General features: G+C 35.0%; 1 protein-coding gene across 2 annotated transcripts; it reads right to left on the reverse strand.

The window, feature by feature from the left end:
- Nucleotides 1-27,959, reverse strand: fam169ab (family with sequence similarity 169 member Ab). 2 transcript variants are annotated; one of them, XM_056447152.1, is made up of 13 exons: nt 27,645-27,959; nt 14,199-14,335; nt 12,891-12,990; nt 12,077-12,162; nt 9,489-9,660; nt 7,512-7,691; nt 6,964-7,086; nt 6,725-6,810; nt 6,021-6,060; nt 5,821-5,938; nt 4,118-4,283; nt 3,740-3,904; nt 1-1,575 (listed from the first exon to the last, which is right to left on the reverse strand). In XM_056447152.1, the coding sequence occupies exons 2-13, from the start codon at nt 14,331-14,333 to the stop codon at nt 541-543; spliced, it is 2,406 nt and encodes an 801-aa protein (XP_056303127.1). In that variant the 5' UTR covers nt 14,334-14,335; nt 27,645-27,959; the 3' UTR covers nt 1-540. The 2 variants fall into 2 exon arrangements, with proteins under 2 accessions (XP_056303127.1, XP_056303128.1); XM_056447153.1 differs by lacking the exon at nt 27,645-27,959 and adding an exon at nt 22,149-22,243.

The raw sequence follows: 27,959 nt of genomic DNA on the forward strand, positions 1-27,959 counted from the left end.
AAATAATAATAATCTTCTGCGTTCAACAGAATAAAGAAACCCATAAATGGTTTTCAAAGTATAACATTTGTGAGAACTTATCATAAAATCAAAAACAATAATAATGATCAATGCACTGCACGTCTAATATAAGATTCACATTGTTACTTTGTTGCTCACATTGCCTTAAACTGAAAACTTGTTTTTTAAGCAGTTTAAGCTGCAGATCAGGTAAACATTAGTTATAATAATAATAAATCAAATGCAAACAGTGATTAAAATCACAGTTATAATTTTGAGCAGTCAGCACGGTAAATTAAAGGTTGTGCTTATAACACACATTTAATACTGCCTGTTTAAAGTTTTTGCCTTTTAGTAATAAAACTAAACCAAAACATAGACGTTGTAAACACCACCTGTTAAAAACCTCCCAAATATGCCATGTTGAATCCTTTCTAGTACAGGCCGTAGTGTGCAAGCATTTCTAATGTACATAAGTGTGTTTTTCTTTATGGAGACAATGGAGTGTGGTGGAGTGCCATGAAAATTAGAAACTAGTACTCAAATGTTTTTACTGCGTCTTTTTGCCTTTGTGGGTGTGGACTGGACCACTTTGGTTTTCCTCCGCAACACTCTCCTGTCAACTACTGGAGGCTCCTCCTCTTCTTTTTCTTCTTCTGAACTGTGTTCAACAACTTCATCTTCTTCTGTGCTCGCCTTCTCTTCAGTGCTTGTGAGTTTTTCCTCCCCCTCTTCTTCATCAAACTCATCACTGATTTCCTGTATGACCACAGCTTTTCTCAGTCTATTAGATGTTCGCTTGGGTGTTGGTGGAACAGGTTTACTTATTCCTCCCCGAAGAACTCGAACCCCAATAGGAGAATCTTGAATTCCATCTGAGCTTTTTCCTTCCTCGTCATCATCTTCAGTGGTGGCGGTTTCCTCCCCTTCTTTCTGTTCATCTTTGTCTTCACCTTCAGGCAGTTTTTCCTCCTCGTTTTCAGAGTCCTCCGTGCCAGGTTGACTTTCCTCAGTCTCAAGTGGCTCATCGGAGATGGTTTCGTCTTCTTGGTTCACAGCTGGTTCATTGTTTTCTTCAATAGGAGAAGCAGTGATTTCCTCCATTGACGCTTCTTGCTCAGAAGCGACTAGTTCATCTGAAGCCTCATCATCTTGCAAAGAGGAAACACACTCAACCAGGTTAGTTGAAAGGACTGGAGCCTCAGGTGGATGATCAGAGTCCTCAGTTTCATCAACTGCAGAAGCTGCTTCCTCTTCCACTGCAGAAACTGCTTCATCTTCATCTGCAAATGCTGCTTCCTTTTCAACTGCAGAAGCTACTTCAGCTTCAGTTGCAGAAGTTGCTTCCTCTTCAGCTGCAAAAGCTGCTTCATCTTTCACTGAAGAAGCTGCTTCCTTTTCAGCTGAAAAAACTGCTTCCTCTTCCCGTTCCAGCTCAACTTCCCCTTCATCTTCAACTAAAGGAGAGACTTCTGCCTCTACTTCTTGTTTCTCCTCTGTAACAGGTTCTTGGTCCATCTGCTCCACTGCTTCAGATGCTTCCTCAGACTTGTCGGAAGTGTTAACAATGTCATCCTTCACAAGACAAACAATACAATAATAAATCTGTTTAGTTTTAGTGTAATTGTAGTTTAGTGACATTGATAACGCATTTCATTCCTTTTTCATTTGTCTGTTTCCTTGAATTCTCCTTTTAAGGAAAGATTTCCTTAAAATACAAAAACACTTTACAACAAGGTTGCATTAACTACTGTTAGTAAATGTAATTACTAAGATAACCCGAATAAACTGAAAATAATGGACAATACTTGTACAGCACTTATTAATGGTAATTAATGTTAATTTCAACATGTCCTATTGCAATATTAAAACCCAAATCTGTGCTTCATAACATTAATCAATGCAGTAGGAGTTAAATCGTACAGGATAATATCATTTTAATATTCTTTATTCTGTGTTAACAACCAGTTGTACATTATCTTGCTTATTACATGCTGCATTCAACAAACCTAAACAATTAGAAAAAAATATTGATATGAGTTGCAATAATTTACTAGCTCTTTAATTTAATGTAAAGCTCGCCAAAAGTAAAATGTCTTCAATACAAGATAGTGTATCTAGTATCCAGATTGATTTAAGCTTACAATAAATAGGCTGATTTCGCCCTACTCGCCCTAGAATCCCTACTTCCACCCCATCTCCTTCTTTTTCTTCCTTTATCAGGGAGAGCTCTCGAGAACTACCTGATCTTGGACCCCCTTATATGCTTATTGACCAGGCAAAATTTTTTCCGAGCTCAAGCGTCAAGCAATATCTAAGTGCGAACTCATTCATCCTTTCATTTTCTTTTCAGCTTAGTCCCTTTGTTAATCTGGGGTCGCCACAGTGGAGTGAACTGCCAACTTATCCAGCCTATGTTCTACGCAGCAGATTGCCCTTCCAGCCACAACCCATCACTGGGAAACACCCATACAGACCCATTCACACACATACCACTACGGACAATTTCTCTTACCCAATCCACCTATACCACGTCTTTGGACATGTGGGGGAAACCGAAGCGCCTGGAGGAAACCCACACCAACACAGGGAAGAACAGGCAAACTGCACACAGAAATGTCAACTGACCCAGCCGAGGCTCGAACCAGCGACCTTCTTGCTGTGAGGTGATCGTCCTACCTCTAAGTGCGAACTCTTGAATTATAATTAAAGCAATGTCTGATTCATGCAATTTTGAAAATTCACTGTAAATCGCAATTTGATACTTTTATCAAATGCAAAGTCCTTTTTTTGGCTTTTTGATAAGGCAACTTTATGCATTTCTGTGAAAAACAAGATAAACATGGACCGCAAGTGCAAGTTTAACAAATAATAACTTGAATAAGAAAATGAAATGCAAATCCAATGCAGTGATCCACGTTTATGTTGTTTGCCAAAAAAGTATAAAAGCTGCAAATTTTATTTGTTGTTTGTCCATTTTAAGATACAAAACCTTTTTACACTTATTTTTAAGTATGTTCAGGTCATTTTAGCAAGACCATGATAATACTGATAGCTGATTACTTTGGTCATACCAAATAATCATACCAAATTATTATTAGTCATAAGAAGGCATATTTTGTTTTTCTGCGCTATGTATTGCGATATGAATATTTTCACAAAATGACTCCGTTTGGAAAGACATTATTCAAATTTGACATTAATTGGGATGATTTGGTTTTCGGTGGAGTCTAACAGTATTGACGTACAGAAATTAAATAATCAAATTTAAAAGAAAATGGTAGAGTTTTCATCGTATAGATAATTAAACAAAATTTATCTTTGTTAAGGTAGCAAACTTAATATCTTGTGTCCAAATGGATTAAATCAACTTGAAATTGCTTGACATCCTGCGATGTGACTATTGCAGATTCCCACATTGCGATATCGATGCTGAAATGACATATTGTGCAGGCCTAAAGCATATATTTTATATATTTCTGAAGAACTATTGGGACACTATGAACTGGAATAACCACTGTGCACTGGAGACAGCTCAGGAATAAACTGCCATTTGAAGTACATTAAAATAGAAAAAAATCATTTTAAATAGTAATAATATTTAACCTTTTTACTGCATTCTCGTCAAATGAATGAAGCCTTTTTGAGTGTAAAAACACTGACCCATAAATAGTAATGTGTGCCCCTTAAATCATGCAACAGCACAGCACTGACCTTAAAACTGAACTAAATTATTTACCTGTGCATCTCTATCTGCCTCCATCTCTTCATCAGCACCATTTTGTACGACAGCTTCTGTCTCTAGTGGGAGCTCTTGTTCGACCGGTTCATCCTCCACTGTGTTTGCTGACCTCTCGTATTCTTCTTCGTGACTCTCACTCATTTCTCCATTGACTTCTGCCACCTTTACAGACAGACAGAGAACTTGATTATCTACAGTCTGGCTGTGTGGAATATTTGTATGCGTGAATTGGCATACGATTTGCACCTCTGGCACATGAACATCCATGCAGTTTTATGAACTGCAGCATAATTTGCATTGGCAACTGTTGTAAGCCAGCTTGTTTGTCCACATTCTCAAATGATGAAATAATGTGCCAGATGCCTCGTCACTCACCAGAATTTCAGTTTCTGCTACAGGGGCCTCTGGGGTCACAACCGCCTCCACCTGGACTGAAGGTTTTTCTTCTTCTTGGTCTTGTTCTTCTCCACTTTCTCCATCTGTGAGTTCTTTGGTCTCAGGTACTGCATCAGGATCAGTCTCTGCTTCTGGTTCGACCAATCTAAAGCCATGGATTTTTAAGAGACGAGGCAGATAATAAGATAATACTGTCAGGTTAGCATTTCTGCCCACTGAAGGTGAACATGGGAATTGAACACTTTCTTTTAGCACATTTATGGACACTTATGGACATTGCACATCTGCACATTCATGCATTTTGCACACTCACTGGACACGTATGGACATTTATGCACATTTGCATACACCCTGGTCATATATTGTGTAGGTTTAAGTGTGCTCCATGAAGGTGAGTGGGCTTGACAAACCACCTGTAGGGTACACTCTTTCCTCTCTGTGCACCGGCCACTTTATTAGAAACACTTCTATGTTTTCTACATTAGTTTGTATAGCTGTGATTTTTAAAAATATTTTGTTCTATTTTTTGGAAGTGTATTATGATCGAACACTAAAAATGTATAACTCTGTGTTTAATGTTTTGTTCTGCATTAACGTATCAAAATAGCATAATTTAGTTTTAGCTGTGTAATGTATTATGAACAAATATGAATTTATAATTAATAATATTAAATTTGAAACTAGCAATGTCTTGTATTATAAATGCTGTAAAAATATTAATTCATAATTAATGCAAAATATACAATACTAAGGTAAAATTAACTTTACTGCAAAGTGCACTAGGTGGTTTCAAAGGTATTCTGGGGTCTGTTCTTCGTACGTGTCTTACTCAATTAGCTGGATTTGGTTATTGATGATTTGACAAGATCCAGGATCATTTTGTTTTTGTCATAGCAACAGGTCTGGTAGCTCAAACCTACTCGGGAGCAGGCTTATTTCATAAAAATAGTCATTTCAACCAAAGGTAATACTGAAAGTATATACCGAAGGTCAGATTTTTTTTTTTTTTTTTGACAGTAGGAGTTGTATACACTTGGGAAAATAGTAAATAGTTTTAAAAAATTATATATTTATATATATATATATATATATATATATATATATATATATATATATATATATATATATATATATATATATATATATATATATATAAATAAATAAATAAATAAATAAATAAATAAATAAATAAATAAAAACTTATGCAATCTGCACGCTGAAATAAAAGTACAAATACTGTCACAGGATGGTCCTCCCCAAGGGGTTCAAAGAGAGCATTTATTAACATGGACTTTTTTTTATTAACATATACTTTTAACAACGAGATATGAAGAAGGAACCCCAGGTCTCTAAACTGCAAAAAAATAAAAATAAAAAAATTATTTCATTGAAATTTACAAGCAATTTCTCAGTGAAAACTTTTACATTCCAATTTTTTCAATGTAAGTTAGTGTGGGTCACTGTTTCAGTTTATTAAACATTTTGATATGCCATTTTAATCTTTAAGTACTTATTATCAACAATTTAGAATTATACTTGGGGTGTAATGTCATTTTAAGAGCCCATCTTTAACTATATTATGCACTTCTGTGTGGTACATGAGCAAACCCTAATTACTGTGATTTCAGATCTCTCTAAAAGCTATCAGTAAATGAGGTGTTTTTGTGAGGGCTTTTAGAGACCTGTTGATTTTTTCAGGTCGGTTCTCCCCAGCAATCTCTTCTGGTTCTTCACGTGGCCTTTTCTTGTTTGTGTGTTCGCTGCTCCTTGTGCGTGTGGAAATGGGCAGATCATTGATTTCTACAGTGGAAAAAGAAAGAAAAGTTTCAAACCCATTTAAACTCTCTGAAGGCAAGAAAAAAAAATGCGCAAAATTCCAAACCTTTTGCTACTTTTCGATGTTTGACAACCACCACATCTTCCTGTAAAACAATTGATAAAACAAAATGAAAACATTTCACTCAAACCAGTCAAAGGTTAACAGCCTCTATAAAAACTACACACAAAATATTCTCACATTCAGAAAAAATAAAAATCGCAACAGTGAATGCATTTTCTGAATATGCTGGTCTGTGGATTGCCTGAATGTGTAGCTTTATCCACCAGAAATCATTCAAGGCTTCTCAACAACTAAATATTACATTAAATAGTAATTTAAAAATAGTACTGAAAAAAATTTGATTACTTTTGTATTAATGCAGGAATAAATTGGAGTTTGGTCTCAAAGTTCACCCCAAAATTCAAATTCTGCCATCATTTCCAATCCTGCTTCTTTTATTTTACTGAATACAACAGAAGATATTTTGAACAATTCTGAAATCCTGTAACAACTCACTTCCATAGTATTTGTTTTTCTTAATATGGAAGTTAATGGTTACAGCTTTTCAGCATTATTCAAAACATCTTCGTTTGTTTTCAACAGAAGAAAGAAACTCTTAAAGGTTTGGAACCACTTGAAGGCGAGTAAATAGAGAGTAAATTTACATTTTTGGGTGAACTATCCCTTTAATCCCCATACTACTGAAGTATTGCAGCTAAAAATACTTTGTACTTTGTATACTTTGTAAAGAGGGTCTTCAGATTTACCGTGATGTCCAGACTCTCCTCGGTCATCTCCACCTCATTAACCTCTCCGTTTTTGCTTTCCTCTGCTGCCCATGAGCTGTGGTTGCCTGTTTGGACACCAACATAACATCTAATATCTAACCTATAAATCTACTAAACATTGTAAAATTACAACGAAATACAGAGGTAAATACTGCCGTTTTGAGAAGTAAATCTATAGTAACTGTGACTAATAGCATTTAAGGAGTGAAAACACTTACATTGTAGTGTCATGGAGCCAAGTTTGGTTGCAATTTTGACTTTCTGGTAGGGACCTCCAACTCCTTCCACCTCCCAGAGCAGGTCCACATCAGCTGGGTATCTCCTCAAGTACTGACTGCACACTGGAGCACAGATAATACTTCCTCTTTATGCAGGCTTTGTACAATAGATTTTTACTTTGTAAGATAATTTTATATAAAAGTAAATAATAATAATAATAATAATAATAATAATGCATATATATAGAGAGAGTATATACAGTTGAAGTCAAAATGATTTGCCCTCAATATACTGTAAATAGATTCAATTACAAGAGAAGAGTTCAATTTGGAAAAAAATGGCTTTGTTAAGTCTCACAAGGGCTGCATTTATTGAATAAAAAAATATATCCAAAGCACTAATATTGTATAATAATAATATTGCAATCTCTAACAACTGTTTTCCCTTTCTAAAATGACATTTATAAGTGTATTTCAAAGCTAAATGACTTCTGTAAATCTAGCAAACTGGCTTTCAAATCTACAAAGAAGTAAAGCAGATTTCTTACCCCTTTGCATAGCCGTTGTTAAAGGGTATTTCAAGCCCAGTTCATCATCTTTAAAAGAGTCCACAAAGTCCTCCAGCATCTGCAAGCCGTGACCATTGCTGCGATGACTCTTCCGCACAAATATAGAGTCCATGACAGGAAGTAAGTAGCACTGGCTCACAAAAGTATTACACAAGCTACCTGTAAAAGAACATATAATGATGGAGATGAAAGAAAGTCTGGAGCAAAACTAATTTCCATTTACATTACTAGTTCCAATTACATTACTAGTTAAAATGATGACGTGCTTTTGTATGAAGTGTGAATTATGATCCAAAACGAAACCTTTAGATTAAAAAAAATAATAATTACAAATTAAGATTTTATAATCAAGACAAATTGAAATTGAGATACTTAAGATGAAAAACACACCAAAGAAAGACAGAAAATGAGATTTTGTGCATTAACATTTAATTATATAAATATTTAATTGTTATCTGTTGTATATATATGTATAAAGGTATATAAGTATAATATGTACAAAAGTGTCAAATTGTAGAAGAATATGAAAATTGAAAATGGAAATACTGATAAAAGGCCCAAATCATGACATTCTGAGCCACGAGAAGATTTTAAAATGTTGAGATACTTGTGACACAATGGGCTCTATGCACAGCTAGAGTTTAAAGCCAATGATAAACTTCCGGTGAAAGCTTAATGTGACTATTTTCAATTCACAAGGTTGTTTTTACAGCATCGAAGTCGTAATGTAATTACAATACATTTAGATAAATAGACTTAAATATTGATTTAGCTGTTCAACCATAAAACAAGATGAAAGGCCGTTGTAACCACTAGCGCCGTCAGTAGCAACAGGCTAGCGTAGAAATTCCATTGAAAATACTGGGGTAAAACAAAGTGTCATATTTTAAAGACATGGCAGGGGTGAAATGGAATTTAATGCAGCACTTCTTGTCCGATCTGAGAGCTATTTCATATCGTATATCTAAAAGGCAGTGAAGGTCTTGCCCCATTCCTAATTTTTATTGTATCAGAAGTACGAGACAGTATATCATCTTAATTTTAAAAGTGAACATAAGCTATTCATTATTGATGGAATATTTTCCTAACTCTATTAAATATTTTATTGATACTACTACTACTAATAATAATAATAATAGATAAAAAATTTAATTAATTCATTTTCTTTTTGGCTTAGTCCCTTTATTAATCTGGGGTCGCCACAGCAGAATGAACCGCCAAAAATGCCATTATAAAAAATAATTCTGGTTTTGAATCTACAGCCTTTTTGTACTAGAACTTCTGTATAGCTAGCATTTCTCATGATGCATCAATGGGGTATATGCACACGGACTTTTAATTTCAGTCAGCCAGCCCCAAGGCTTCCGGTTAATTGTCATCTCATACAAAATTGCTGCGTTTAAGATCGGATTTCTTTAAAAATCAGTGATCTTCATTGCCTGGCTGAGATACAATATAAAGTGTGTATCAGACCAAACAAGAAGCCCTGCATTAAATTCTATTTTTCCACACAATGTCTTTGAAAATACTGGCATAAAAATAATTTCTGTATTTTAATATCTTTCGTCTCTTTTTTCGCTTTAACAACCAAATGGATGCTTAAGTCTGTTTAATTGATTACATTACAACATTAACGCTGTAAAAGGAACCTGAAATTGACAATAGTCACATAAAGCTTTCACTGGAAGTTTATCATTGGCTGAAAATCACTAGCTGTGCATATAGCCCATTGTAACCCTACAATCTCTCTTCTGCAAGTCACTTTGGATAAGAGTCTGCTAATGAATGCATAAATGTACTAACCAAGATCTGTATTACTAGGCCACATCTTACACACAAGACAAAGCCTAGCTTCATATCTCGCTCCCATTTTAATGAAGACACTGTAGATTGCTTTATAAATAACTCACACAGAGGGCAGACTGAGCAATGCCAGACTTTCCTGGAAGTACTGACCTTTACATTTAACCGAGTAGAAACCCACTGCCTCTCCATTCTTCCAGAGGGTTTTGGCAAAGACTTCTTCTTCATGGCACAGGAAAGGCACCTCATTAGTGCCCATTTCCATCGTCCGGTAAATGATGCGGTTCAGCACATACAAGACTATCCTCTCGCCCACAGACCGTACCTGCCGAAATGTAATCATGAAGAAGTAATTGTGTTTTAGTAACATTAGTTTGACTGTGATTTGCCAGGGTTTAAGGTAACAATGCAAGTAGTAGCAACAGATCTTTTCATGTGGATTGTGAAAAGAAAAAAGTGCTAATATCGATCAATTGTTGATTATAGGTAGGAAAGGAGTTTAAAAAGATCAGCCAAACACCAAAATATGCTCTGGACATCCAATATGAAGAGCACTCATGATAATTAGCTTTGTACTGTGGTGATCCATAAAATGCAACTTAATGGCTGTTGGTACTTTGAGAGTCATGAAAACCTACAAAGCTAAGACCTGTGGCTTCTGATGATCAGTAGCAACCTCATAAGCGCATACAGTATGTCACTATCCATCAAGAAACTTGCGCTCCTGACATTAAACAGTTAGAAAATTCTGTTATTAAAGGTGTTGCGTTTTTGACTCTTCTAAAGCGTAATAATACCATAATATGTTTGCAGATATTTAAGAAACATGCTAAGTGAACATTCTTGTTTATATGAAAAACTGTGCTAAAGTCAGTTATTCTCCTGTGAAAATGTGCTTTCTGTGTCTGTCATTGTTTTGGTCTATATAACCCACCCACTGCCAGATTACTCAATTGTATTTCAGCACTCTGGATTGCCTTGGTGGACAAACCAAAAACATTCCATGTGACTTCAATGGCTCAACTATAATCATATGAAGCTCCAAGAACACCATGAACCAAAAATGAACTTATTTTGTCTTCTCTTCCACAACAGATCAGTGTGCTCGTCTACTATGGGCAGTAATGCCTAATCCCAATTTTGCCCATTAGCCCTTCACCTTACTCATAACCCTCGTTTTGCACATTTACGTGAAAGGGTAGGGGTGACCCAATTCTCTTTAGCTTGAAGGCATAGGGCTAAGGGGAAAGGCTAGATAGCCACACTTGAAACCAAGAGGTACAAAAAATACCCAAGGGGCACAAGAATACACCATCCACAACAGCAGCATGGCTGCAAATAGAAGGAGATGAAAAAAAAATGTTTTTGTCATTATTACGAATTTTTACAACAAACAAGCATATGTTTTAATACATTCATAATGGCGTTCGTGTTTTACCTTCAAACTTTAAAAAAATAGAATTGGGATTGGGCCTTATTGCCATTAAATTCAGCAGTGCAAAACCAAAGGGTCGTGCTACCTGTAGGAAACGTGCACCTTCATTTGACATGGAAGACATAGGTGAAAAAAGCAATTGAAAAAAAAATTGTCATACAAAAATGGTCTTGGAGCTTCACTTGTTCACAGTTGAACCAATGAAATCACATGATGTGTTTTGACATTGTTTTTGGTTCCATTTCTGAACATCTCTGGAATGTGGCTTTAGAGTCTATAGAGTGTCTAGGATTACATGCAAAATATCTTAATTTGTGTTTTGAAAATGAAAAACTATCTCAGGGGACTGAAACGATTTGATGATGAATAATTAATAGCAAAATACACACTTTTTTGGGGTGAACTAACCCTTTAAACGTGCTATGAATCATATGCCAAGGCTATGGAACAAAGATCCTAATGTTATAAATAATGTTCAATTTCATGCACACTTCAAAGGGTTAAAATCTACATTAAGTGTACAAACACATAGAAAGTACATAGAGCTGAAGAAATTAGATTACGAACCACTGGTAAAAAATAAAAAGCAATACAAAATGTAACGTATGCAGAGATTAATTGAAAATAAGGTCAATAACATGCATTGAGAGGAAAAAAAAATTGAATATCATTCTGACTTTAAACAACAGGTGCAACAATCAAGTTGACTCTCCTACAGAGGAAATGAAATCTGTCTCAAAGGATATTACAACACATGGAGTGTGTTAAACTACACAGCACACTGGAATAAGCAAGAGAAATTCCAAAGATCTTTGTTCAGTGAGAGAAAAATAACTTACGTGTACATTTACATAAATATTCCAGAACATTATTCAGCCGAATTACAAAAGCAGGCCTGTATATGTAAATAACTGAGCCTGCGAGACAAAGACGTCTCTCACTGATCAGCCACAAACTCATGTCTGTTTACAATTATTTGTTTGGCCAAACTGCTACATTTCACTCCTCAAAGCCTCCCTGTTGTTTCCTCCTTTCTCACTTTATAATTGCACACTCACACATACCAAAACACAATTTACATGTAAAAAAAAATACAAATAAAACATGCACAAGATCATTGTAGGAGTGCTTGAGAACATTTTCAAGTACTTAACAAGGCCTCGACAAATAATGCCAAATTCCTGCTTTTTATTGCCTTGTCAAAGAAGTGGCATTTTAAAACGGACACTGTTGTTGAAAGTACACAAACATGAACGTGAATAGTTTCATTAATACCCAACCTTTCTAAAACAATTCAAAAGATTACCTTCACAAGGCCTTCTCTTGCAGGATTTGACGTTCTGAGTAAATCTTCAACTGTGTACCACTGATTAACCAAGAACAATGCCACAGCTAGGATTGAAAAAAAAAAAGATATGAGGAATGGAGACACTTTAGATATTCAAAACAGACTATCCCAGGGGTGCCCAATTTTTTCGTATGAAGGACCAAAAACCAAATATCATTGGAGCCATGGGCCGAAGGTAAATGTACCATAAATATACCAATATACCATAAAGTTGCCATGGATAATTTCCTAATTCTTTCAGAATATTTCAAAATAAAAAGAAAACATTACATTAAAATCACATTAACTAATGTAGTATAACATTTTAAACAAAACTCATTGCAATAAAAAACAAACAATCACATTTATAACACAGCAGAATTCAATGCTGAATACACTAGTAAAGCAGAATCTGACTTTGACTTGATTTGCTCACCAAAGTCTCGGCATTGTCAAGTGACAGTATGTACATTTAAACAAAATCTGAATAATTTATACCATTTAATTGAAACATTTAATTTCAGTTAGCTTTTAACAATAAAACAAACAAACAAACAATAGGTTACATTAAATTTGAATGGACAATATAGAAACCATCCCCATAATTCTCAGATCATTCTCATTCCCCATCATACACATCACTCTTCTCAAATGGGATGGTGGGCCAAATCAAAAGGTTACCATGGGCCAACTTTGGCCCACGGGCCCTAGTTTGGGTATCTCCGGACTATCTTATAAATCTATCCAAGATATTATGGCAATTTGTAAAACAGCCAGAGTAGTGGTGGTCTACCTGTGAACTGGTCCTCAGGAGCAAACAGAGCCAGGACTTTGTGTTTGAGGTTGGCTCCATAGAGAGGTACAAACCCAACATTGGCAGGACTGATCCGAATCTAAAACAGTCAAAATAATGAGCTTTTTAAAGCAATAATTTAGTTTAAATACCAATTGAGCTCTGCAGACAAAATTACTGGTGTAAATTTACATTTGTTGAAGATGGTTATTTTAAAAATAACTTTTCTACCACAGCAACATATAATTCTTAAAGTTTTGTAGAGGCATAAATGTTTTAAAGGGCACCTATGAGGAAAAGTAGCTTTTGTAAGCTGTTTGGACAGAACTGTGTGTAGGTATAATGTCCACAGTCATATTGGAGTGATAGAAACCCAACAAATCTCTTTTTTCAAACTTCCTGACGTTAAAATAGGATCAGATTCTTAATGATTCTAAGGCCCACCGCAATATGATGTAGGAGTGCGGTTTCCCCGCCCACCGAATTGACTGACAGGCATCATGCTTCTAGAATAAAATGTATACATGTAAAATAAAAATGTATAAATGTCCACAGAACATTTTTTTGCAAAGAACAGGGATTAAAGTATGTGTTACAACTCGAGTCTAAATATGTGTGATTTTTATAAGTTTTATAAGTTTAAAACCTTTTTAAAACAGAGCATGTTTGTAATAAAGACAGTAAAATCGCTAATTCTTTACCACTATAATCACCACGGCCACATGGTGTCAGTAAATGCTGTGTGTGCATTGTGTGTGACTCATCATTTCAGAAAGGCTTGAATAAACTCCACCACAAATACATGAAATAAACTTACTTAATATTTTTGACTAATAAGCTGTGTTTCAGCTTCATCCGAGTCAGTCTATGTCACTGACGGCTGTTTATCTGACATAACACATGATGACAAGCAGACACACACGTGGGAACGGTGGGCGGTGAGAAGCAGCTCATTTGCATTTAAAGCCACAGGCTACAAAAACATCTACAATGTATTCAGACACCAAAATGGGCAGATTCTGAAGGAAAATATCTGATGGGTATTCTGAGCTGAAACTTTACAGACATGTTCTGGAGACACCAAAGGCTCACCTTACATCGTGTAAAGGGGTAAAATAGGTGCCCTTTAAATACTCAAGCTCTTTAAAAGCAGGTTAAAAAATAAATATGACAGTGTTCGCACTTCTTCAACTGAACTACACTAGCAGAGCAATCACATTACAGTTTATTTTAATCAAGCCTAAAATGTGTGAATGAATCCTAGATTTACACATTTAGAATGATCAGATATTATCTATGGTGTTTTACCTTTCTTGTGTTGGGCAAGGTAAGGTATTCTGTGTTATCCGGGTTGCTGTAAAGGAGTTTGTTCATGTAGCTTTGGGCTGAACTTTCCAGGTCTTCATGTCTGCTAGACACCAGCACATCTACAGGGAACTCCATCCCTATACAGAAATCACAGATCACACAAAAATCATCATTTGGTTTTTGATAATTACTTACTTTAATTTTGATCAGAATTCATCACTGACTACTTTCTTTCAAAAAGCTTTGCAAATAAACATCACTGCACAAAAACCAGCAAAAGTCTTGCTATTTCATTTATTCATTCATTTTCTTTTTCGGCTTAGTCCCTTTATTAATCTGGGGTCGCCACAGCAGAATGAACTGCCAATATAGAATATACAGAATATATTTTTACGCAGCGGATGCCCTTCCAGCTGCAACCTATCACTGGGAAACATCCATACACACTCATTCACACACATACACTACGGACAATTTAGCCTTCCCAATTCACCTGTACCGCATGTCTTTGGACTTGTGGGAGAAACCAGAGCACCCGTAGGAAACCCAAGTGAACGCAGGGAGAACATGCAAACTCCACACAGAAACGCCAACTGACCCAGCCTAGGCTCGAACCAGCGACCTTCTTGCTGTGAGGCGACAACACTACCTACTGCACCACTGTGTCGCATCATAACAATTTTATTCCTCATAATTAAAAAAAAAAACATCTGTATATGATTTTTAATCTGTTTGGAATGGAATAGTTATTTATAATTCCAAATTTTTTTACACTTTTTATGTAAGAGGTCACCATATGTTGTTTACCATATCGTTTCAGCATTTACACCTTAAAGATAGATTCTTAGAAACAATTACATACAACACATTAAACAGAAAATAACCACCCAGAGTGCAATTGTGTATACACATACACACACATATATAAACTACACACACACACAGACATGTATGTGTGTATGTGTGTATACAGAAACTGTACTGTATAGAGAAAGAGAAAGAGACAGAGAGTGTGAGAGAGATAGAGAGAGAGAGAGAGAGAGTGTGTTTTTATTATTCATGAGAGATCTTATTTTAATATATCACTGTTTGACAGTTATAAAAACAAAACATGTTGTGAGAATTACCTGTACCAAAGGAATAAATGGATTTTAAATATATTTCTTTGACTATTTAACTCATTGCTGGGTTACTTATGGGTGATTAGAATGCCTTTTGATTACTTGCTACAAATTGTGCACTTTTTAAAAATTGTTCATCATGCCTTACAGGTGAAATGCCAATGCATTGTGCAGGACTTTCAAGGTCCTATTAAAGTCAAGGTCAAAGTCCTCCTTTGGGTCCATCCCCAGGAAACAATTTTATTTAATGGAAGTCTAATAGATATCTAAATGTAGACAGCTTGGCTAAAACAAGGTTAAACTTGGGCTGTCAGTGAAAATCTAATAGACATTTAAGAATGGCCCAAAAGTAGACTAGTCGTCAAATAGGCAGATAAGACAGACTTTGTGTAGTCATTCCTTTCTGTTTATTTGATGGCTAGTCTAGTTTTGGCCTATTCTTCAGACATCTATTAGATTTTCACCCACAACCCAAATTTAGTCTTGTTTTAGCCAAGACGATTTGTTCTATTAGACATCTTTTAAAAAAAAAAAGCTTGCTGGGCCAGTAACACTGCTCTGCGCTACTATTCAGGCACTGGATTATGGCTACTTCATGTCTTATTTGCTCTATAGCCACTAAATCTTTACCATAATATTGAATGAAAGGAGGTTTATGAAACGAGGATCATGGAAATTTTTTTTTTAATTTGCAATAAATAATCTATCTGTCAGAAATCCAGAAGCCAACACTGAGCAGCCACTCCAAAAACATTGAAATTCATAATGTCGTTAAATAATTTTGAATACAAAAAGTTTTTGTGGTCATAATCAGAGATATTTAAATGTTTGTATGTGCATGGCATAAGATATCAAGCAAATGCAATCTCTGGAATTATTTTCCATATTGAACGATAACGAGATAGATTTCAATATAAGTTGTTAAAGCTTCCATATTTAAAAGAGTATCTTAACAACGACTGAAGCCACAAAAATAAGAGGGTCTATTAAATGACGTAACAAATTTTCAGCCGATAAATTTTTGGTGGCTGAAAATTCTGTTCATCTCTAATATCAACACTCTTTTAGATTCCCATTGTTGCACATTTTTGCTGTGTGATTGTCTCTCAGATCAATATAGAGTAAAAAAGTCCAGAGCTCATGATTATTATCGCGATTCGATATATTATCGGTCATCGGCCCAGCCCTAAGCTCAAGGTTTACCTTATTAAAACTCAACACTTTATCTCTAATGAGATACAAAACATTTAAACTCAAAACAAAATCCCTAAACTACAATAAAAAAAGAAAATCCAACAACAATATAACCATCACATTTAACCAAACAAAGCTGACACAAAACCCTAATTCATAAATAGGCATTCCCAGTTCCAACAGAGCAGACAGTATCCTGAACAGTTGGCTGCTGTCCATCCTCAGCTGGCCTCAATGAATCCCCTAGCTATCAACAACTATCTGTGTCATGCTGACAAACAGACCGAACAGTAGCACGCATACACACCACATACACACACACCTCTTTGTGGGGAATTGTCATAGATTTCTGGTTTGTTACTTAAAACTATTTTTACATCCACTAAACCTGAGAAGGTCATGATTCACACTCATTAAATAACTTCTTTATATAGCTTTATTTCACATCTGCAGGAAATACAAAACACAATGCCTTCCTGCACAACACAATCTTCTCCACCCTCTTGTTCCACCGTCATTACATCATTTGTTAGATCACTATTTAATAAAAACATTCTCATTTTCATTTCAATACAGCTAACACAAGAAATATTTTCTCCACCTGTAAAAGCATTATCTCCATTGTACAGGAAAAAAACATTTAAATTATCAACATTCACTTATTCATATCTTCGTCAACTGATACAATGAAATTAACAATGCATTAAAACTTGAAAAACATATTTTCATATCAATATTTGTTTCATTATACACTTAAAATCCATGATTCACAATGTTTTTGATAAACAACAAATCATTTAAGCAACACCAAAAAATCTACTGAACCTACCTATAATCAACCTAACCCTCATGGAACTCTTTTTATCTGCATTTTTTACATTTTTACATAAACATAATTTAGTATTTTTTAGAATTAATTTACACTTTGTTTCTGATGCTTCCACAAAAATAGATAAACTGTACTAAAGCAAATCTAGCACAAAACCAGATGAACCAGCAGAACTAAACAAAAAATAATCAAAAACAACCAAAACTGTTAAACTTTCAGTGGTGTGATCTGTAAAAATTAACCTATTTATGGTTGCGACAGACATTGAAACTGCGATGTTCTTCCTTTGTTACAGTGTGGCATTCAAGGACACAACACACACATACACACACACAAAAAAAATCTATATTACATCCATCCATATGAGCACACCCACACAGTCATACACAATAGCCTTGAGCAACATATACCCAACCAGCCACCAAACCATCCAATCACATCCGGCATTGTTCCAGTGGAATGCAGGAACTCTTTACATGTGCCAGAGGGGTACACTGCTGGGCGCTGGCACCAGCTTACTAGCATCATAATCATAGCAAGACAAAATTCACAAAAAACATTTGGATAAACACATAGATAGCTTTGACACCAAAGTTTTAGAGCATACAGTAACATTTTTCTAGCATGTTTTAGCATGCTGCTAGCATATTTTAAAACACTTTTAATATGTAAACAAACATCAGGAGGCTGTTAGCATGTTTTGGCACATGAATAGTAGCTGCATCCGAAAGTTTAAGCAGCTGACTTGTTGCCTCTCTACCCTATTAAGCAGTGTTAGTGAACAAAGACACCTCGTAAAACTGATTTCATACAGACTTCTGAGACAACATAATTATTTAATCGTGCACCACAAAATAAAGTTTTGTACAACTTCCTTACTTTGCTTACTACAATACTACTCTGTAAAAATGCCATGAAAATGTAAAATAGGTTGGTCAAAAACGTACATTTAAACACAGATTGACACCCACAAACAGCTTTAGGATGCTATGTTCATTTTTTTTAGCTCAACTGTCAGGAATGGATTGCACATGACTGAGGTATATCAGATGAAGGTATCTCCTAAAACAGGAAGTGATGCAGAATTTGGATTCAGATTCAGTGCCTCATCTCATTTCCACCTCTTAAATGCTGCCTCAGAAGGAGATTTCAGAAACAGTTGACATACTGCTAACATGTTTTAGCATGCTAATACCACAACCTATTTTTAGAAGTTGCTATATTTTAAAACATTTCTAGCATCTTTTAACACATTGCTACTAGCATGCTTAAACATATTGCTAGTGGGTTGTAGCGACTTACCAACAAAAACATATTGTTATAGGTTAGTTTTTAGGTATTTTAGATATATTGATGTATCAGTCGATAGAAGCAATGATCAGTATTGCCTTCTTCAAGTATACATGTATAACGTACTGCAAAAAAGCAAATATTATCCTGAAAAGGATGGTTTATCTCAGCTGGTTGGTTTTTCTTAGTTTTTAGGCTTTCTTCACTGTCTGAACAGAATTCACAAAAATATTTAGATAAACACATAGATAGCTTTGACACTAGTTTTAGAGCATACTGTATCATTTTGCTAGCATGTTTTATCATGCTGCTAGCATATTTAAGAACACTTTTAATATGTAAACAAACATTAGGAGGCTGTTAGCATGTTTTGGCACATTAATAGCAGCTGCATCCAAAAAAACTTAAGCAGCGGACTTGTTGCCTCTCTGCCCTCTCAGGCAGTGTTTGTGCACAAAGACACCTCATAAAACTAATCTCAGACAGACGTTTGAGATGACATAATGATTTATAATGAAATAGAGAGCTTTTGTGATAACCAGAGGAAAAAAATTGCTAAGTACCTACTAACGTCTATCAAAATGTCTTTAAAATTTGAGAAAGATATAGGTCAACAAAGTACATTTACAAACCAGCGAACAGCTTTGGGACGCCATGTTAATTTTTTTAGCTCAATTTTGAGAAATGAATTGCACAGGACTGTGGGATATCAGGTTAAGGTATCTCCTAAAACAGGAAATTACAGTATGCAAATTTGGATTTAGACATGCTTTAATACCTTCCCACTCTTTAAATTCTACCTCAGAAGGAAGCATTCTGGAGATTTCCGAAACAGTTGACATACTGCTGCTAACATGTTTTAGCATGCTAATACAGTAATATCACATTTTTCAAGCATATTATTAGAAGTTGCTAACATCTTTTAACAAATTGCTACTAGAATAATGTACTGCTAGTATGTTGTTGGCTAGTTTTTAGGTATTTTTAGATGTATATTGATATATCAGTCGACAGAAGCAATGATCAGTCTTGTCTTCTTCTTTATAAATGTATGTATATATGTATAATGTACAGCAAAACAAGCAAACATTACCCTGAAAAGGTTGATTTATCTCAGCTTGTTGGTTTATCTCAGTTTTTAGGCTTTGTTCTTCCCTGTCTGATCAGAATTCACAAAAATATTTGGATAAACACATAGATGGCTTCAACAACAAAAGTTTAGAGCATACGTTATCATTTTGCTAGCATGTTTTAGCTTGCTGCTAGCATATTTAAGAACACCTTTAATATGCAAACAAGCATTAGGAGGCTGTTAGCATGTTTTGGCACACTAATAGTGGCTGCATCCGAAAGCTTAAGCAGCTGACTTGTTGCCTCGCTGCCCTATGAGTCAGTGTTAGTGAACAAACCTCATAAAACTGATTTCATACACTGACATCTGAGACAACATATTGGTTTGTGATATTGTGATAACCAAAAGAAGTATTTCCTTACTACAATTGTATTAATACTAACTTCTTTGTAAAAATGTCATCAAAATTTAAAAAGGTTGATCAAAAACATACATTTACACACAGATTGACACCAATGCACAGCTTTGGGATGTCATGTTCATTTCTTTAGCTCAACTGTCAGAAATGGAATATTAAGGATTGTGGGATATCAGATGAAGGTATCTCCTAAAACAGGAAGTGAAGGAGAATTTAGATTCAGTGTGCCTTAATGCTTTCCCATCTTTAAATGCTCAGAAGGAAGCGTTTTGGAGCTTTCAGACACAGTTGACATACTTCTAACATGTTTTAGCATGTTAATACTAGATTTTGCAAGCCTATTTTTAAAAGTTGCTGTATTTCAGAACACTGCGAGCATACTTTAACATTGCGAGTATGTAGTAGCAACTTACTAACAAAAACATATGTTATGCTAGTTTTTAGTCATTTTTTATGTATCAGTCGATAGAAGCAATGAACAATATTGTCTGTTTCTTATATATATATTTATTTATTTATTTATATATAAAATGTATTGCATAACAGGCAAACAACGTTGGTTTATCTCTGTTTTTAGGCTTTACTCCTACACTGTCTGATCCGATCATAAGATATAGCAATCTGAGTCAGGACAGACTGAAGGAATGACCATGGATGTAAGCTTTAAGTAACGTCAGTCAACAAATTTTGTCTTAAAACATATATACATTTAAACAGAACAGTATATTTGCTCTCAATCCACTACAGTAATTTCTACAATTTAATTTACTTTTAGAGGTGCTAAAATGACACATTCCATCATGAATAAAACATGAGCTTTCTATCTATAAATCTCCTCCTTCTGAATCTTATAATATTGATAATATTATAAACATACGTTTAGATTACCCAGCTAAAATATCTAACAAAACAAGAAAAACGTTGCTTATTATATGCTCTTTAGATTTATTTTTGAATGCATTCTAAGCATCAAGTGTCAAAACGACACTTCAGAAATGCATCATCTAAAGTAGGGCTGTACTATTAATCAAAATTCTATTTAATTTCAGCCTCCAATGATTATGACAAAAACATTAATCAAGATCAAACAATGCAATTGCATAATATCCCACCCCCTTTCCAACATTTGTTCCTCTGTGAAGCTTGGAAACTCAGAAATCAGTGAAATCATGCAACAGAACTTTTTGCAGCATGGGACATTCTTCATTTATTTAAGTGTTTTTGATTCATATTCATGTTTTTGGGTGAAAAAGTTTGAAAGATAGCTTGTGCTGTTGTGTGTGTGCGCTCACAGAACACGCACATGTAAAGTCATCTTGTAGCTCAAGTTGTGCACCTAAATAATCAAACACAAAGATGTCAAAATGAGGCTCTTAGTGATTATTTACATAAACCCTTGTTTTTTTATGTAATAAAGAATAAAGGAACATAAAGCATTAAGAATGAAAGAGCATGTAAATTGGACCCATGTGGCTCTTAAAGTGACTGCACTCTATTCATGTCTCCGGCTTTATCATTATTCATCAAAAAACAAGGACAAAAATTGCTTCACAGCTCTTGACTGAATCACTTCTGTAGCTTCAATAAGAAACCAATCAAGTTTAATTCTCATAAGTGAAGACTATACTTAAAGCACAGTATATTTAATATGTATTTTTTAATTATATCATATTATTTTATACTTTCTGCTTTGGTCTTGAGAACTATATAGGAATTGTATAGGTGTGATTGCAACAAGCATTTTTGCAAAGGGTCAAAACTGATCTAAAAGGTAAATACATCAATAGCACATTGTGCAGTGGTATGTTGCGTAACAGCGGTCTACAGGAAAAAGCAGGGAAAAAAACAACAACTGGGGCCCCCTTCATGTGCACTCAATGACGGCTCTCAGTGCAGAATGTACAGACTGTGCTAGGTAGCAGGGTAAATACTCTGATAGAATGTACAGCGAATTTCATTCCCACATGTAGTCATGTACACTTACAGTCCTTTTAAATAAAGAGTCCAAATAATTGAAGGTACAAACCTGTTTAAAGGACAACGGTTCAGAGTAGTTTCTTAGAGTTGTAGTAAAACTGTTGAAATATTAAAATATTACAGGTGAAATGGGTCCATTGCTCATTGTAGCTTCACAGAATTCACTTTCCACTTAATGCAGGTTAGCGAACATAATGAATCCATGTAACCAACCTGTTCTGAACCGGTTGTAAAATATTTAGAAAAATCGTTCACCCTCAAGCAGAATTCCTGACACATGAGAATTGCAACTGAATAAAAGAAAATTCACTGTACATGTGACCACAAATACATGATCGCCTTGGCTAAACGATTGTTTTTTATCCTTTAATGTGATTTAAAATGTAATATATATGGTTTTATCACACAATATTTCAGGCAATTTTTGCAACAAAATAGTGCATACAAGAAAAAGATGGAGCATAAACCAAGTATTTATTCATTTGCTTTTCAATGAAGTTGGACATTTTGGAAAGGAAAATAAAATATAGATATGTAAAATATCTCAAATAAGTGAATTGTGAAATTGTGAACTGTTTTCCAGGCAACTCCAGGTCTCCAGATATATACGGCTTTTAAAAACTCACACTATTTGCTTGCAGCTAAAGACATATGGAGTCCGGCCTTCCGAAATACCAGTGGTCTCCTTCTGGCCAAAAGGCAACCCCCTACTGAGGCGAAAGCTAGTGATCTGAAACCCCTTCATATTCTGGATTCCCAGCCACAGTTCACTGAGGGTTTGTGAATCTATTCCTGCCACTGTTGTAGTATCACGCAAGCAGAGCAGGTAAAGCCAATTAGCTTAATAAATCCAAGGCCGAAATCAGCAGGGGGGGTTATTAGTGCATTACAGACACTGCATGTGGAAGTAAAGTCCGGCTCATCTATAGGTCTTCCTCGTATAAAAAAACAAGCAGCTATGACAGTACAAAGACCTAGTCATCTGGCCTAACCACAGAACTACTGGTTGTAACACACTATAGTGGACAGTAATGAGCGTGTGTGAACGTGACTGTGGCTATTCTTACATAACAAATGAGCTCCTTCTTTCATTTTCACACAGTGTCACGTAGAATTAGCAGTCAAGCACAAAAACAGTTATGAGTGCAATGCTTCTTTCTCATGGTTAATCAACACTTATTTTGACTCAAGGATGGAGACTATAAAGATGAAACTAAATAAAAGGAATAGTTCACCCAGAAATGAAAATTTACTCACTATTTAATCACTAGCTTCAAACCTTTAGGAGTGTATTTCTTCTGCTGAACACAAAAGAGGTGGTATTGAATATATTAGAAACCTGTAATCATTGACTTCCATAGTAGGAAAAACCAATATGGAAGTCAATGGTTACAGGTTTCTAATGCTTTTCAATATAACTTCTTTTCTGTTCAGCACAAGTGAGTAAATAGTAGGGGTGTAATGGATCTCGATTGATCCATGATTCATACGGTTCACAACCCACATTTTGGAACACATGTGGCCCGCGGATTAATAACTTTTTTACTGATAGATTACTCCTAAATTTGAAACGATCACACAGAGATCACCTCTCGCGTCATTCAAATCACATTCATGAAAGCATTTAGCCTTTCCTGTAAAATATAATGACTGTGGTAGGTTATTCAGGATATGGTGGGTTTCATTAAATGTGTTTTCTGTCACTAATTGTTTAGCCTGCATTAATGCATTCAGTGTAAGCTGCACGATTAATCATTAAAAGATCGGGATCTCAACACCCACACAACATAAATGATAAATAATGGTGATTTGCATATGTTTATTAAACCTTAGAATCGCTGCATTCAAATCTGTGTTTGATAAACACAATAATCAAGAAAGAGATACAGTCTTTAATCTTTTGAGTTAGTTACGAAGTTACAAACAGTTAAATAACACAGAAGTACTGAGATAATAGTTTATAGTTTAGATAAAACCACTGATGTTTAGGGTAAAGATTAAAATCCCCATCATATGCATTTAACGACGCTCAAAAATTAAAGTTGAAGGCAGCAATTACATTATTTAACCAATAGATGGCAACAACTTGCCATCAAAAATATGCCACTGAATAATTCTTCAAAATTGATCCATCTAGCAATGAAAAAGTTTTATGAGTGAATAACTGAATCATTTATTGTAAATGAGACTAAAAATAAATATGGGTGGTACAAATTATAATGTTAGATTTCTGCGTTATCAGCAACAGTAGTAACAGTGAGTTTTTCACAGTACTGAATATTTTACCATTTATTTTTATTCAGCTGATTATTTATTCATTTTATTTTTAATAAACGTACAGGTTCTAAGTTCTGTTTGTTAAAACTAAAAGTTTTTTTTGCAGTACTGTTTATGTAAATGAAAAGCAAATTACAGTTGTCTCCTCTGAAAAATAGTTCGATCTGTGACTTAAAAAAAAAAACATTATGTGATCTGAACTATGAGGTTTGTGATCCATTACACAACTAGTAATTAGTAAGTAGTCATTATTTACTCACTGGTTTCAAACCTTTATGAGTTTCTTTCTTCTGCTAAACACAAAAATAGTTATTTTGAAATCATTAGAAACCTGCAACTATTGACTTCCACACTATTTGTTTACATTTTTGCATTCAACAGAAAAAAAAAAAAAACAGGTTTGTGACAAATGAATGATTAGCAAAATACTACAGAATATCAGTGGTGTAAAGTAAGACATTACAAATACTCAAATTACTGCAATTGAGTTGTTTTTTCTGAAATTGTAATTTACCAGGTAGTTTTTAAAATGTGTATTTTTACTTTCCCTAACTAACATTTTTAAAACTACCATTTTTAGTGCTATATCGGTACTTTTACTCCACTATCTTCCTTCAACCTGCAGTCACTACTTTGCTTTTTCTTGTCTATGGAGATTAGAAAAATTAGTCCTGTGATTTCTGTCCAGTCAGATTGCACATAGAAGGTAAATCGCATCATAATGAACTACCTCAAGACAGGGGCGATAATATAATTGCAGCAAACTGTTTGGAAGCATTAAAAATGTCCAAGAAAATGAAAAAAGTCTTTACACGCAATGACCCAGAGACAGATGACGGATGTTTACTGTATGACGACCGAAATGGCCTTAAACTCCCAGCAGGTCCAGATCAACATTGTGCCACAATATTGTGGGGATGTTGCATTTTGTTTGTAAAACAAAAATCAGGTTGACATCAGAACCCAAAGTCTGGCAGACATCAATGTCCAACGTCCAACCTAAAATTAACCTAATATCAGCGTCTAATGATGTTACAGCTTGATGCTGTATTGACGTTACCACTATGACGTCTACTAGATGCTGGATTTTGATGCTGGATTTTTCTAACAACCTAAAAGTCCACCAAGTATCAACGTCATTTGATGTTGTTACGGGACGTCAAAATAATGTTGTCCTTAGACGCTAACTAAACATTGAATTTTGGTCACCTGAAATGTGTGCCTGCTGGACAATAACTAAATGCACTACAGAATCTTACGTTTACACATATCCACAAATTACATGTAAATGCATCAGCTTTGCATACTCACTACTCTTGAGTACTTTTGAAAGGGCTACTTTTTACTCTTATTTGAGTAATATTTACAACAGATACTTTTACTTTACTTGCACTACATTTTTAGGCAAGTAATAGTACTTTAACTTAAGTATGATTTTTCAGTAATCATTCCACCACTGTAAAATATTCAGTTTTGGGGTGAACTTTCCCTTTTAATTTCTAAACACAACCTTTATGCATCCTCACTTATTAGGGGAATTTCTCTGCTTGCGTAATTTCTAACATTATGCAAATTTCAAAAGATCTCAAACTGAAAGCTGACAAGTCAAACTAGAGTGACAGATTACTACTGAAAGGGGACATCAGAGGCAGTGGAGAGCCACTGTTCCCATAAAAACAAGAGGGTGTGTGTGAAAAAATGTGTTTCTGAGGGGAGGCTGACTGGATTGAACTGGTTTGGTCAAAAGGGACATGACCAGAAAGCAAACAAATAACTTGGAAATAAAGTTATGCAAAGCAAAACAAATATGTTAACATTTTATGGAGACTGTAAAAAATAGTTAATTATAACATATAACCCATATGCACTAACACAGGTATAAGGTAACAAATCATATAATAGTAATGTGTGGTTTTGATCTCTATTCTGGTGGCACAGAAAATATCTGCTAAAGTTGTTGTCAGCATAAACATTTTATTTATTCATGAAAATTAGAATCTGAATATTTCAACAGAACCTCTCTTTTTTCTTATTCAAAAGTACACTGTGTTCTTTGCCATGGAGGGAGGATACGCTATATGACACGACTACCACCTCAAAACAAGTCCAGTTATTGGAAGCTTGAATGAACAGAGAATCGGTTCTTTTGAATTGCTCGTTTAAAAGAACCGGTTCAAACAATGCATGTAGGTGATGTGCGTATTGTAAATTTGTGGTAACGGATTTTATGATTTTTTTATACTGCATCTTGCTTTTGTGAATCAGTCATGCAATGAAGTTGTAAACAACATCTTAACTATGTTGTGTTAACGTTTATGTAAAACTTTAAAGTGGTCCTATTATTTCGGACAAATTTTACAATTTAGTTAAGTCATGTGGTTGTTTATCGGTTCTTGTGAGAGAAAAAAACTAATTTGTTTAATAATGGTTAATAATAGGTGCTGATCTCAATAATTAGTAAAACGTGTTGATTCAAGCTTCATTCGGGCTGACTCTGAATCGTATAGATTTTTGAACCGGTTCGCACGAATCATCAAAAAAGATTCATCTTAAATAACAATTTGTTGACAGAGGATTGTTAGATTTCAACTGATTTGGTACACATATTAGATGGACATAGTCTAAATAAACGACACCCTGTAAAAAAGGTGATTACAATAATAAACGAAGCCTCTTTCTGTGATTGTTTTGCAAAATAACAGCCTGAAGGGGGTGTGTCAGAAAATATCCACATCTACGAATAACAAAAACTTTTTCCAATAGCATTAATAAAACTACTAATCGTTTTTTTTTAAAGTAGGCTGTGATTACTAAAAGCACATAACAAGACAAAAACTGATTAAGACTCTAAACAAAGCGAAAAGCAATACAAGTCTAAATAATATGTAAAATAAAATTCTGAATTATCAATCATATAATTGGATTAGTGACTTTAAATGCTCATGTGTCCAAGAATGATATAGAAAAGTAAAGCGCGTGAGTGCGCACGCTCATATTTTACCCAATATTTGTGCGCCTCACCTGAAGTCTCGTGCACATCTCATTTGCTTTCTCATTTTAACAGAATATCCACAAATGTAATGGAACATTTCAGCAAAGCATCAAAAACACGACCATCCCCGGCAGACACGCATGTAAACATCGATTATTACAAAGTATATTTAATATCAAACGTCTAAATAAACTGCTACCCCAATACTGGGCCGTGCCAGTTCAGTTCGCTTTCACAACACGCGAGAAACTGCATGGAGGAAAACTGTCGACTCACCTTAGCCCTGCCGAAGATGTGATTCCGTTTGTTTTATAGTATGCGATAAAAATTGTTACTCAGCTTGTAGCCGATGAGCACAAAAACCACCGCTTGTTTTTAATAGTGTCAGCTCGGGGACGCGGACAGCTCTGCGCGCGCACCCGTAGAGCTGCTTTCTACGGGATGTGCGAGGTCTCAAACATCTCCACAAAAAAGAAAAGATATGAGGAGATTTCTACACTTCTCTAATGTTTACGTGTTATGTTAAGCAAATTATACTTCCACCGATCAGAATCCCAAGATATGCTGCTAAAAAGAAAGATTTATTTGGCA

The sequence above is a fragment of the Danio aesculapii genome, chromosome 21 (genome assembly GCF_903798145.1).
Source record: "Danio aesculapii chromosome 21, fDanAes4.1, whole genome shotgun sequence".
NCBI classification, from domain to species: domain Eukaryota; kingdom Metazoa; phylum Chordata; class Actinopteri; order Cypriniformes; family Danionidae; genus Danio; species Danio aesculapii.

Excerpts from the sequence above, each read along its gene's own strand:
- fam169ab (XM_056447152.1), bottom strand. The coding sequence starts at position 14,333 with ATGGAGTTCCCTGTAGATGTGCTGGTGTCTAGCAGACATGAAGACCTG. Across the intron at positions 12,163-12,890 it reads TCCTGAGGACCAGTTCACAG|CTGTGGCATTGTTCTTGGTT; the intron begins GTAGACCACCAC and ends TTTCAATCCTAG. Across the intron at positions 6,061-6,724 it reads AGGAGAGTCTGGACATCACG|GAAGATGTGGTGGTTGTCAA; the intron begins GTAAATCTGAAG and ends ATTGTTTTACAG.